Genomic DNA, 13,346 nt, shown 5'->3' with positions numbered 1-13,346 from the left:
CTCCCGCGCCCCCTTCCGCCGGAAGTGACGCTTTGGTCGTCCTTTCTCAGAGCCAATCAGAAGAAGGTGCCGCCGAGGGTGGCGACTTAGCACTGCAACCAGTGAGCATTTGGGAACAGCCATTTTCGTCAAACTGGGGATTGAGACGGTGTTGGCAAGTGTTTTTTCTCGACTAGTGGAGAAAAAACTAGCGGTGCAGTCTGTAAAGTTGGTTTCGGGGCGGTGTTGAGCCAGTTGGGCGTAAGGACCCCGGAAAGGAGTGGGAGGGGGCGGGAGCGCCCCTCGGACCGGGGTTCTGCGGAGTGACTGGAAGGAGGAGCGAAGCTGGATGGTGGGGGAGCCGCTGGATGGTGGGGGAGCCGCGAGCTCGGAAGGGGCTCTGCCTGCTGTGGATGGGGTGGCGTGGGCGAAGGCGGGGCCTGAAGCGGGCTGCGGGCTGCGGGCTGCTGGGAGAAGAAAGGGGGTGTAACCTGGAAGGAGGGACCCGGACCTAGTGGAATTACAGGGCAGCCTCGGTTGAAGGACCGACTGTGTGGGCTACACCTAGGTCTGAGGTGCCCCAGCGACAGTGCAATAGGAGGTGGTTAGGCTGGCTTCATCGAGATAGCGTGCAAAGGAACCAGACTCAGCAGTCTTTGAAGCCCTGCTCCACACTTCCGTCTGAGTGACCCAATGCAACCCCCAGCACCTTTCTGAGCCTGTTTCCTCGGCTATAGATGGGAGTAACCATCATACACCACGCACAAGATGGTGGGATGGTTGAGAGATGATGTGTGTGCCACTAAGCCTAGTGCTATAGTGATTCTGTAGTGAATCAATAAATTACCACGGTACTGTTGACTGGGGAAAAAACCCCACAACGTGAAAGTTGAGACTTGTTTGGGGTAAAACGAGGATTCTAGTGCCGGTAACAGCTTCTCAGCTCTGAGGAACTGCTTCAAAGACGTGGGGGAAAGGTCAGTATTATACATAGGTTTAACGAAGAGGGTATGCAATCAAACACACATTTCATCAGAGGCTTGCTGCTAGTCAGGAGGAGCAGATGTCGCCGTTAATGGTTTTAGCGCTAGATATGAGAAGATGCAAAAATTGGGGCGCATAAAACCTCCTGAAAATAGCTCACTCTCAGAATGCCTGTTCCTCCCGTTTTTCCCAGAGCACAGAGTGCCCCATTCCTGATCTTCACCCTCAACTCCTCTCAGGGTGTGTTGAAGGCCAGTAGTTGTAGTGGCTAGTGTCTTAAACCTTGTAGAGGCAGATGGCGATTTGTGGAGGACAGGGGTGTGACAGTGAAAGTGAGGCGTACAGGGCAGGGTTTAGCAGTGATGATAAAGGCCAGCGTATAGGGTGACTGGGCTAGAAGGTGGGCTTGGGGGAGTGGGGTGGGTGCGATACAGTTAGGAAAGGGATTCACCGGTCTGCTAGGAGGGGCCTTGGGATGATAAAGGCAGGCTAGAGTGTGACCGCAATAAATGTGGGCTCTAAAGAGGGGGTGGTACCGGAGGGAAATGAATGTGGCGGCGCCCTCTGGAACAGGACAGGGGCGGTGTGGCTCAGGTGACCCGAGTTTGCGGTGTTGCTGAGGGGCCAAGTGCCTTTGGATTTCCCCAGGGAGGAGGAGCCTGTCTGAGGTGGGCGGAGCTGGGGCTGGGCCACGCTCTGGCTGCGCTGGTCGCTTATACCCTTTCTACCCGCTCCGCAGCCACCAGCCTGAGCCATGGGTCGCCTCCTGCTCCTGGCTTTCCTGATGTTTGGGGCCGCCACCCCAGTACCGCCGGCCCTGAGGGCCTTCAGCAGCCTGCACTTGTCAAGCAGCTTCAGTTCCCGTCCTGCTGTGGCCATGAAGTACTCGATTCACTACATCCAACAGAAGGTAAGGCGGAAGGGGTTTGGGATGTCGGGGGTTGCGGGGGAGGGGGGGAGCAGGGGCGGGAATGGGGCCTCGTAGTCCGCAGGTGCCGGAGCTCACCCGGAATTTCAGACTCCTAAAGCCTAGGATTTATCCAATCTTTGGCTTAGACTTTACAGATGGTTGCCCCAAGTCCCCATCTGTTTCAGCTCTCTCCTCCTATTACCAATAATTTAACATCAGTTCTGGCTCTACATTCTCTTCTGTGATTGGTCACAGCAGTCACTTCGACTCCTTTCTGCTCCCAGAGGATTCCCTAATTAAAATTCTCTTGACCTCCCGCCAAATTCAAGTTATTTATTGCCAGCTTTGGCCCCTACTCTGCGGTGATAGTCATTCTTTGTCCCAAAGCAGCCCCTAAATTCAAATTTCCAGTTATCTTATTAGATAATATCTAATATTTATTCAATCTAAAATACCAGTCTGTCATCTCATGCTCAGCTCAGAGTTGATTTTGTAGCCCTTTTATTAAGTTTTAAACCGTCCCTATTCTCCATAAAACTGAACAGTATGTGTAAGGCATGCTTGTAAAGGAAGTTGCAGGTGTCTGTCAAGATTTGGAGGTGGGAGTGGGTGTGAGCATCTCTATAGTTCTGAACCCTGAATGTAGAGATTTAAAGTAGGCAGGATCCCTTTGTGCTTGGCTGAAACTTGAGAAGCCTGGATGAAGTACATCCTGTGTGAAATGACAGGATCCTTTAGAGTTCTGTATTTCTGGGAGCCTCTGAAAAGATAGGCAAAGATTTGGGAAAAGTTGGGATTAGAGATACAAGAGTCTGAGGTATGGCTTTAGGAGTCAAATAGACCAATTTGCTTGCAATTCCAATCTGCTAGCTCAGTGACTTCCAGAAGGTTACAGTATCTCTTTGAGCCAGATTCTTGATCTCCTGGAGATTTGATGATGGTATCATGAGAACAGATGACATGTCCCTTGAAGACTAGTAGTAGGCACTTAGTAAATTCATGGTTACGGACCTATGTGGATTTTGAATAGGAATTTGACATAGAGAGATGGCGTGAACTTGGAGAATAATTTATAAGAAGTGGCTTTGAATCCAGAAATTTAAATTAGAAAGAATGAGGGAGAGAAAGCATTCTAATTTTAGCAGGGACACCAGGAAACGGGTATTTTCTCAGGCATTTCTTTAGGCTACAGCTTCCTCATTTGTAAGTTGAGAAGTTTGAACGAGGACCAGTGTGTCTCACACTTTACTGAGGAAAATGCAGGGTTCTTGGAGGAGCTGTCTCAGAGGGATGGTCAAGGCCCAAGTGGAAGCCAAGTTAGGGTGTCCCAGAACCCCCTCTTTCCCTGACTTCTTTCATCCTGAGCTTTATGTTTTTTATCTGTTTTATATTCTGGAATTTTGCAGAGTTTAATAACTAAAGTTAAATTGAAGGAGTACTGTTGGAACTAGGATCTCTACAATCCTTTAGGAATGATAAGAGGAATTGTCAGCGGAAAAGGGGGAGAATGAAAGGGTAGAAGAGACCAAATGATCTCTTTGGTCCTAATTTATATCCATTCGTTGCAGATTCCTTTCTTGACCACTTTTTAGAAATATAAGTTAAGGCCTTTTTTAAAAATGTTTTTGCTGATTTGCATGATCTGCTTTTTTGCCCTTAGGCTTAAATTTAATTCATATTCACATTAACTCTTTTATGTGTGTCTCCTCAGCTAGATTGCACTCTCCAGTACCCAGAAGAGCCCATAACAATGAATATTTGTTGAGGGAATGCATGGATGGCTATCCAAAGAAAGTTCAAACAAAGCAGACTACCATCATTTAATTGACACAAATCTTTTTTTTTTTTTTTTTGCTTTTTTAGGGCTTCACCTGCCACATATGGAAGTTTCCAGGCTAGGAGTCGAATCGGAACTGCAGCTCCTGGCCACACCCACAGCAACACCAGATCCTAGCCATGTCTGCAGCCTACACCACAGCTCATGACAACACCAGACCCTTAAACCACTGAGCTGGTGCAGGGATCGAACCTACATCCTCATGGATACTAGTTGGGTTCATTACCACTGAGCAACAATTGAAACTCCCTTTTACTTCTATTCTTTAGCAATTATATTCTTCTTCTTCATTCAAAGTCTTCACATGTTGTTGATTTAGTAGGAATACTTGATTTCTTTATCCAAAATAACTGAATCAGAAGACCAAAAGATAGAATGTTACTTGGACACATCAAGGCTCTGGGTACATGTGTGATACCAGTGCTGTAAAGGGCTCCTTCGGATGCATAGCTTATAGTTATGAGGGTTCCCTGCTTCTCTAACCTCCTGTGGCAACCCTAGCCCCTCAAACTAGAATGGGAATCCAGAGGGTATTTTATCATGTGATGTTGTAGGGAAAGAGAATGGGTCCTTTCAGGCTGTTGTTTTCCTCAGTGGTGAAAATAGAAAGCAGTTATCTATAGTATCAGTCAAGGTTCTCTAGAGAAATAGGACCAATAGGATGTGTCTGTGTCCATGTCTTTGTGTGTGTGTGTGTGTGTGTGTGTGTGTGTGTGTGTGTGTCTTTCTCCACAGAGAGAGACTGATGTAAGAATTTGGCTCAGGGAGCTACCTGGTGGCTTTGAGATTAAGGATCTGGCATTGTCATTGCTGTGGCTAGGAGGTTCAGTCATTGGCCTGAGAGCTTCAGCATGCCATGGGTGTGGCAAAAAAAAAAAAAAAAAGAATTTGGCTCATATGATTGTGCAGCCTTGATAAGCCTAAAATCTGCAGGATTGGCTGGTGGACTGGAGACCCAGGGAAGAGCTACAGTCTAGCTACAGCTTGAGTCCAAAGGCCTTTGACTTGCATAATTCCTTGCTCAGAAGAGGTCAGTCTTTTGTGCTATTTAGGCCTTCCCTTGAATAGAAAGGCCCATGTTATGGAGGGTAAAGGTGCTACTCAGTGTCCACTGACTTAAATGTTAATCCCATCCCCAAACACCTTCACAGAAACATCTAGAATACTTTTGACCAAATATCTTGGCACCATGGCTCAGCTGAGTTGACATGTAAAATTAATCATTCACTTACCAAGGTTGTTGTGAAGGTTAAATAGGGTAATATGGGAAAGCACATGCACAGTGCCTGGACATAAGGGAATTAAAGAACTTAATAGAGTAAATGCTATTCCTCCCCTGCTCTGTCTTAAAACCGCAGTCTCCATAGTGCTATACATTTTGGATTGATCCAAATGCATGACAGTTGTGGTAATGCCTCTTCTAGAAACCTAGTGGTCAGTCATCTATACTCAACTATTCTTATTTAACTACTTACCAGTGTTTACGTGAGAACTCTGCGTCTTGGCCCAGCATTGAGCTCATAGCTGCTGACTCCCGCAAGGCTTTCCCACACCTCTTATCTGCTGTGAGACCATCACAGCCATTTTGATTTATGTATATCCCTTACATTTGTACTTTCAATTCCTGTTCTGGGTTTCCCTTTCCTGTCACAATAGCCTTGATGTTCAGTAAAATGGAGCTGTGTCAGGCTCCTTGGAAGGGCCTATTGCTTTTTTTCCTCTTCGTCCTCTTTTTATTTTTTCTTTCTTCTCCTCTTTTTCTTATTTGTTCATCTATTGTTGGCCTTCCCCTTAGGCTTGGAGTATATACCATCACAAATATTATGTGAATTCTGAACTGATTTCAGTTTTTGCTCGAAGAATCATTGTCAGATAGGGTGGTTCCCAAACCTGTATGGTATTCAAGCTCTACCAAGTTCCTAACACTTCAAATTTTGGTCGCGGTCAATTCATGGTATCTAACGTGACCTTGATTGAAATTTGAAAGGTTAGGAACTTGATAGAGCTTGAATACCATACAGGTTTGGGAATGAATTCTGTTTCTAACACTAACCGGTAACTTCAGACAAGTTACACTGAACTCCCAGGTTTTTTTTGGGGGGGGGGCACACTCAGAGCATGTGAAATTTCCCAGGGCCAGGGAGCAAACCCAAGCCACAGCAGGTATCTGAGCCACAGCAGTGACAATGCCAGATCCTTAACCCGCTGCCCCACCAGAGGAAATCCTCCCTCAGCTTTCCTTTTTATAATAAGCAAGATAGGGATAATTATGCAACTCATCTCACAGATTTGATGTGAAATGAGCTGGTATGTGTAAAGTGTATATTTAGCAGTTTAGATCACTTGGTAAATATTCAGTAAATGGTAAATATTATTTTTATTTTGTCTTACAATTTCCTAATGTATCTGGCTTTAACTTACGTCCTCTCCACTCAGATTAAAATATTTAAATCATTCCTTATCGTACCTAAAATAGTTATTCTGAAAAATATGAAAATCTTTGTGAATTCTTTTCTGTTATATAAGTAGTACATATGCGTCTTTTTATCAGTGGAATATGATATAATACATCTATAAATAAGACATATAAATTGAATTTTTTCCTCACTTGAAATCATCTTCTTTTGCATAATACTGATACATTAAGAAAGGCATATTGGGGAGTTCCCGTCATGGTGCAGAGGAAACGAATCCAACTAAGAACCGGGAGGTTGTGGGTTTGATCCCTGGCCTCGCTCAGTGGGGTAAGGATCTGGCATTGCCGTGAGCTGTGGTGTAGGTCGCACACGCGGCTCAGATCTGGTGTTGCTGTGGCTCTGGCATAGGCCAGAGGCTACCCCTAGCCTGGGAACCTCCATGTGCTGTGGGTGCGGCCCTAAAAAAAAAGAAGCCAAAAAAAAAAAAAGGGAAGAAAGGCATATTGGGTTCCCATTGTGGTGCAACAGAGATGAATCTGACTAGCATCTATGACTGTGTGGGTTCCATCCCTGGCCTCGCACGGTGGTCGGGGATCCTACATTGCTGTGGCTGTGGCAAGTCCAATTTGACCCCTAGCCTAGGAGCTTCCATATGCTGCAAGTGTGGCCCTAAAAACCAAAAAAAAAGAAAGGCTATGATTGGAGTTCCTTTTGTGGCTCACTGATAACAAACATGAACAGTATCCATGAGGATGTGGTTTCCATTCTTGGCCTCACTCAGTGGGTAAAGGATCAGGCGCTGTTGCCAACTGTGGCTTGGGTTGCAGATGTAGATAGGATCCTGCCTTACTGTGGCTGTGGCTGGCAGCTGCAGCTCGGATTCAGCCCCTGGCCTGGGAACTTCCATATGTCATGTGTGTGGCCCTAAAAAGCAAAAAAAAAAAAAGGAATATGAAGCTATTTCTATTTTTCTCTATGCTATTTTGAGTTTTAATAAATTGTGAAGGGGAAAATATATGATAATAAATGTATCCTTTTAGGTTTTTGCAAATTTCTTCTCCATAATTATACGAAATCTAACATTCTTTCTGATTGCCAAGTTTTGAATATTTTTTCAGTTAATGCTAAAATATGATTTCAGCAAAAATTAATTGTAGGTTTTATACTGTCATGTTTATATCCATCAGCATATTGCAGGGACTTTGTGCTTCAGGCACTTAAAACACAACATTTTCAAAATTTGGGTGCTGGTATCAACCCTGCCACTAATTTGTGTTACTACCTTGGACAAGTTGCTTCACTCTACATCTCAGTGTACAAACATGTAAGATAGGAAGATTAGATCTGCTGATCTCTGATGCATCTGTAATTCTGTTTACAAGTGCCTCCTGTCCATAGGGCACTATATTATGAGCAGTGCGGATGTGAGCACAAGTTCTATTTTTTGCCCTACCATTAATTGTCTTTAGTAAATCAGACCTAAACAATTTTCCCATCTCAACTTTGAATAAGATGCAGCCTCAAATCATGTAGAATATTTTTAAATTAAAAATTAGCTCTCAAAAAAAGTAAATGAAAAAAATTAGCTCTCTAATTAGCTCTACAATATTTATAATATAGAGCATTATATTTATGTTTATGATTTTAAAGTTTGCTCAGTTGTGGGTGGATTAGAGAAGAAAGAAGAATCATAGGCAAGAAGAATCACTGATGGTATGTCTTATTTGTTTTCATTCCTAATGTCTTGCATGGTACTCACTCTACATAGTATTTCTTAAAGATTTTTTGAATGGAAAAATTAGCTATAAGTGTCTAATGAATTAGTAATAGTAATAATAATAATCTGCTACCATTTGTTCAAAGCTTTATGCCTTAGGTACTCTGCTAAATTCTTTTTTTTTTGTCTTCTTTTTTTTAGGGCCGCACCCGCGAGGCATATGGAGGTTCCCAAGCTAGGGGTCTAATGGGAGCTGTAGCTGCTGGCCTGTGCCAGAGCCACAGCAACTCAGGATCTGAGCCACGTCTGCAACCTACACCACAGCTCAGTGCAACACCGGATCCTTAACCTGCTGAGCAAGGCCGGGGATTGAACCCACATCCTCATGGTTCCTAGTCAGATTCGTTAACCACTGTACCACAACGGGAACTCCTCTGCTAAATTAATAGATGTTCTCTGATTTAATCCCTGTAGCCATCCTATGAGGTAGATGCTATTATTGTCCAGCTTTATAGGTGAGAGAACTATCATGCAGAGAGGTTAAGTTACATGTTCAAGATAAACCACTTATCTGTACCCTTTTGTTTTTCTAAAAATAAACTCATGAGGCGTTCCCTGGTGGCCTAGAGGGTTAGGGATCTGGCATTGTCACTGCTGTGGCTTGGGTCACTGCTGTGATGTGGGTTCAGTCCTTGGCCTGGGAACTTCCACATGCTGCAAGTGCAGCCAAACAAACAAAAAACACAATTAAACTCATGAGTTTCTAGTTCTAAAATGAATGTCATTACCTTGCTTGTTGTAGTAAGCAGGATAGGCTAGGTTGCACTGTGGTAACAAAACTCCCAAATTTCGGTGACTTAACATAACAAAAATTTATGACTCGTAGTGTATCTCCATTGAGCTGAGCAGAGGGTTCTGTGCATTGCATTCACTTAGAGGCTGAAGGCTTCTTCTTAGCCTATGCTTTCATGATCACTGAAGCAGTGGAGAAAGAACATAGAAGGACTTGTGTCTTTATAAAGGCTCCATCCTGGAAATGACATGTTGCTTCCTTTTGCAGCTCATTGGCCAGAACAGGCTGTATTGTTTCATCTAACTACAGGGTGGGGAGACAAAAAGTGTTGACTTTGAGTGCCTAGAAGGAGAGACAACACTAATGACTACCATACTCAGTCACTTAACCACCCACCCATCCACCTACTCAGTGTTTATCCAGTTTCTTTTCTATGTCAGGTACCAGGCTAGTTCCTTGGGGAAGCAGAGATGATTGCATCCTGAAGGACTTCATATTACATTTGTTGACCATTCCAGTAGCACACCCTTAAACTTGTATCTGAAAATTATGGGGAGTTCCCAGTGTGGCTCGGTAGGTTACAAACCTGACTGTGTCCATGAGGATTCAGATTTGATTCCTGGCCTCACCTAGTGGGTTAAGAATCTGGTGTTGCCATGAGCTGTGGTGTAGTTCACAGACGTGGCTTGGAGCTCGTCTTGCTGTGACTGTGGCATAAGCTGGCAGCTGCAGCTCTGATTCTACCCCTAGCCTGGGAACTTGCATGTTCTGCAGTGTGGTCCTAAAAAGCAGGAAAAAAAAAAAAAAAAGAAAAGAAAAGAAAAAAGAAAGAAAGAAAAAGGAGAAGAAAAAACATATGGATAAGCATTGATAAATTTGTGCTATCATGGCATTTATATGGCTGCAACTCACAGATTGCTTCAAAAAATATCCCCAAAGTGAGACTGTTCTACTTAATATTTTCTTGCTCAGCCTATCATAATCATGTGTATATGTGCGTATGCATATATATGTACACATTGGAGCACATAATAAAAATGGGAATTTATTCTTATTATCATTCAGTAATTAAATTTTTTTTCCTATCTTTTAGATTTCCTCATTGACCCATTGGTTTTTTAGTAGCATGTTGTTGAGTCTCCATGTAGTAGGTTTTTTCTCTTTCCTTTTCCCATGGTTGATTTCTAATTTCATGGCATTGTGGTCAGAGAAGATACTTGAGATAATTTCTATGCTCCTAAATTTATTGAGGTTAGCTTTGTATCCCAATATGTGGTCGATTCTTGAGAATGTTCCATGTGCATTTGAGAAGAATGTGTATTCTGATTTTTTTGGATGTAGTGTCCTGAAGATATCAATTAAGTCTGACTTTTCTATTGTTTCCTTTAGGATCTCTGTTGCTTTATTGGTTTTCTGTCTAGAGGATCTGTCCATTGATGTGAGGGGGGTATTAAGGTCTCCTACTATGATTGTATTCTCATCAATATCTCCCCTTATGTCTGTTAATATTTGTTGTATGTATCTGGGTGCTCCTATATTTGGGGCATATATGTTGACGATAGTAACATCCTCTCCTTGGATGGATCCCTTAATCATTAAGTAGTGTCCTTCTTTGTCTTTCTTTATGTCTTTTGTTTTAAAGTCTATTTTGTTTGACATGAGTGTTGCGACTCCTGCTTTTCTGTCATGTCTATTGGCGTGAAATATTTTTCCCCACCCTTTCACTTTCAATGTATATGTATCCTTTGTCCTAAGGTGAGTTTCTTGTAGGCAGCATATTGAAGGTTTTTGCCTTTTTATCCACTCAGCCACTCTGTGTCTTTTGATTGGGGCATTCAGTCCATTGATATTTAAGGTGATAATTGATAGATGATTATTTATTGCCATTTGAACCTCGTGTTCCAGTTGATTCTATGGTTCTCCATTCTTCTTCTTCTTCTTTTTTTTTTGGTTGGATGGTCTCTGGTAATTATCTGCTTGAGTGTTTTGTTTTGTTTCATTTTTTGTGAATGCAATATTTGGTTTTGGCTTGTGGTTGCCCTGTTTTTTAAGTATGCTAACCCCTTCCCATAATTGTGTGTTTTAGCCTGATGGTCCTGTAGGTTCAAACACTTCATTACACTATATTAAAATTAAGAAGAGAAACATACAAACAAACCAACAAAAAGGGTCTATTTATTTCTTAACATCCCTTGCCCACATTTTATGATTTTGATGACTCTTTTTTCTTTCTTTTTTTTTTGTCTTTTTTGTCTTTTGTCTTTTGTCTTTTTGTTGTTGTTGTTGTTGTTGCTATTTCTTGGGCCGCTCCTGCGGCATATGGAGGTTCCCAGGCTAAGGGTTGAATTGGAGCTGTAGCCACCGGCCTACGCCAGAGCCACAGCAACGCGGGATCCGAGCCGCATCTGCAGTCTACACCACAGCTCACACAGCTCACCACAGCTCGGATCCTTAACCCACTGAGCAAGGGCAGGGACCGAACCCTCAATCTCATGGTTCCTAGTCGGATTCGTTAACCACTGTGCCACGACGGGAACTCCTTTTTTTTCTTTTTAATTTTATTTTGACCTATCTTTTAAAAAATAAAACTGATATAGAGATTTATATAAAAATCTTACTTGTGCTTTGTAAGTATTGGGTAATTGTTCATCAAAAAAGGAAAAATTCTGCTTTGATAGTATATATTTGTTTGGGAGCATATAAAAATCCTTTTTTTTTTTGGCTGCACCCGACGCATGTGGAAGTTCCCTGGCCAGGGATTGAATCCACACCACAGCAGTGAAAATGTCAGATCCTTAACCCACTGAACCACCAGGGAACTCCAAGAACATACAAAAATCTTTTTTACTTCTGGTTCACAATTTAAGAAAAGTCCCAGGTACTATTTATGAGCAGTGAACGTTGAAATATACTGATTATCTAATCTGGGCCAGATATTATGCTGAACTCTTTTATATATCTATTTTTAATTATTACAGTCGCTTTTAAAAATAGATGGTTTAATGGAGGTTCATATAGGCTAAGTATGTTAATCAAACTATTGAGGGACAATATTCTGAGTTATATTTTAATCTCTGCTTCCAAGATTTATGATCTTTCATTTAGTTGACACCAGGATGCTGTGTTGCAAGCGGTAGTAACAAAACTGACATCTCTGTATCTATTTATATTCCATGTTCAGTCTTTATGACAGTCCTGAGGTAGATATTATCCTCATTTTTAGATGTAAAACTACCAAGATTCAAAAAGATTAAAGGAGGAAACATCCAAAATATTCCACTTGTCAATTTCCTGGTTTTTCATTGTAAATACATAATTGTACATCATTATAAATGATTGTGGCATAACCATTAAATGGAATATTATTAAGTGTTAAAAATGAGTCCAGGCTGCACCACCCAGCCCCACATATCTGGGTAAACACTTAAAGTACTCTTATTCCTCATTCCCTACCTTGCTATGGCTGCTTTGCCATCTCTTTCTTGAATATTTTACACCCTATCTTCCATACACAGTTGAGACAAGGATGAAGAACTCATTTGAGTGGAGATGGAGGGAAAAAAGAACAATATCCCCTTTAAAAAAAGTTATTGAAGTATAGTTGATTTACAACGTTGTGTTACCTTCTGCTGTACAGCAAAGTGACGCAGTTATTTGTGTGTGTGTGTGTGTGTGTATGTTTAGAAGAAAGAACATATATACTTATCCTTTTTCATATTCTTTTCCATTGTGATTTGTCACAGTTTACTGAATATAGTTCCCTGTACTATACAGTAGGTCCTTGTTTATCCATCCTGTGTATAATAGATTGCACCTGCTAATCCCGAACTTCCTAGCCTCTCCCCATCCCCTTTGGCCTCCACAAGCCTCTGTATCTGTGAGTCTGTTTCGCTTTTATAGTATGTTCATTGTGTCATATGTTAGAGTCCACATATAAGTGATAGCATATGATATTTGTTTTTCTCTTTCTGACCTACTTTACTTAGTATGATACCCTCTAGGTCCATCCATGTTGTTGCAAATGGTATTACTTCTTTCTTTTTAATAGCTAAGAACTGTTCCATTGTTTATATGTACTACATCGTCTTTATCCATTCATCTGTTGATGGACATTTAGGTTGTTTTCATGTCTTGGCTATTGTGAATAGTGCTGCTCTGAACATAGGGGTGTATGCATCTTTTTGAATTACAGTTTTGTCTGGATATGTGCCCAGGAGTGGGATTGCTGGATCATATGACAAATCTATTTTTAGAGGAACCTATATACTGTTTTCCATAATGGCTGCACCAATTTGCATTCCCACCAACACTGTAGGAGGGTTCCCTTTCCAGGATTTTTTATTTGTAGGCTTTTTCATGGTGGCCATTCTGACCAGTGTGAGGTGGCACATTGTTTTGATTTACATAACTCTAGTAATTAGTGATGATTGGCATCTGTTTACATGTGCCTATTGGCCATCTGTATTTTTTTTTTTTTTTTTGGAGAAATGTCTACTTGGATCTTCTGCTCATTTTTTGATTGGGTTGTTTTTTGTTATTGAGTTGTATGAGCTGTTTGTATGTTTTGAAAATTAAGCCTTTGTCGTTTGCTTCATTTTAAAATGTTTTCTTCCATTCTGTAGGTTGTCTTTTCATTTTGTTTATGGTTTCCTTTGCTCCTCAAAAGCTTATTTGTTTGATTATGTCCCATTTGTTTATATTTGCTCTTA

The 13,346-nt window shown here is 41.8% G+C and overlaps 1 protein-coding gene across 5 annotated transcripts in view; it reads left to right on the top strand.

The window, feature by feature from the left end:
- PRCP (prolylcarboxypeptidase) overlaps window positions 1–13,346 on the top strand; it is a 130,142-nt gene that overhangs the window by 57,004 nt on the left and 59,792 nt on the right. Inside the window, exons 1-2 of one of the 5 annotated variants that reach the window (XM_047754075.1) lie at window positions 81–101; window positions 1,703–1,873. In XM_047754075.1, coding sequence (XP_047610031.1) covers window positions 1,718–1,873 — 156 coding nt within the window. In that variant the 5' untranslated portion in view covers window positions 81–101; window positions 1,703–1,717. Of the gene's footprint in view, window positions 1–80; window positions 155–185; window positions 241–420; window positions 957–1,702; window positions 1,874–13,346 lie in introns of those variants that run through there. The other 4 variants (XM_047754074.1, XM_047754078.1, XM_047754073.1 and 1 more) reach the window with 4 other exon arrangements.

This window comes from Phacochoerus africanus, chromosome 11, assembly GCF_016906955.1.
Source record: "Phacochoerus africanus isolate WHEZ1 chromosome 11, ROS_Pafr_v1, whole genome shotgun sequence".
NCBI lineage: Eukaryota > Metazoa > Chordata > Mammalia > Artiodactyla > Suidae > Phacochoerus > Phacochoerus africanus.
Note: the sequence above shows the minus strand (reverse complement) of the source record. Positions and strands in the feature narration are given on the sequence as shown.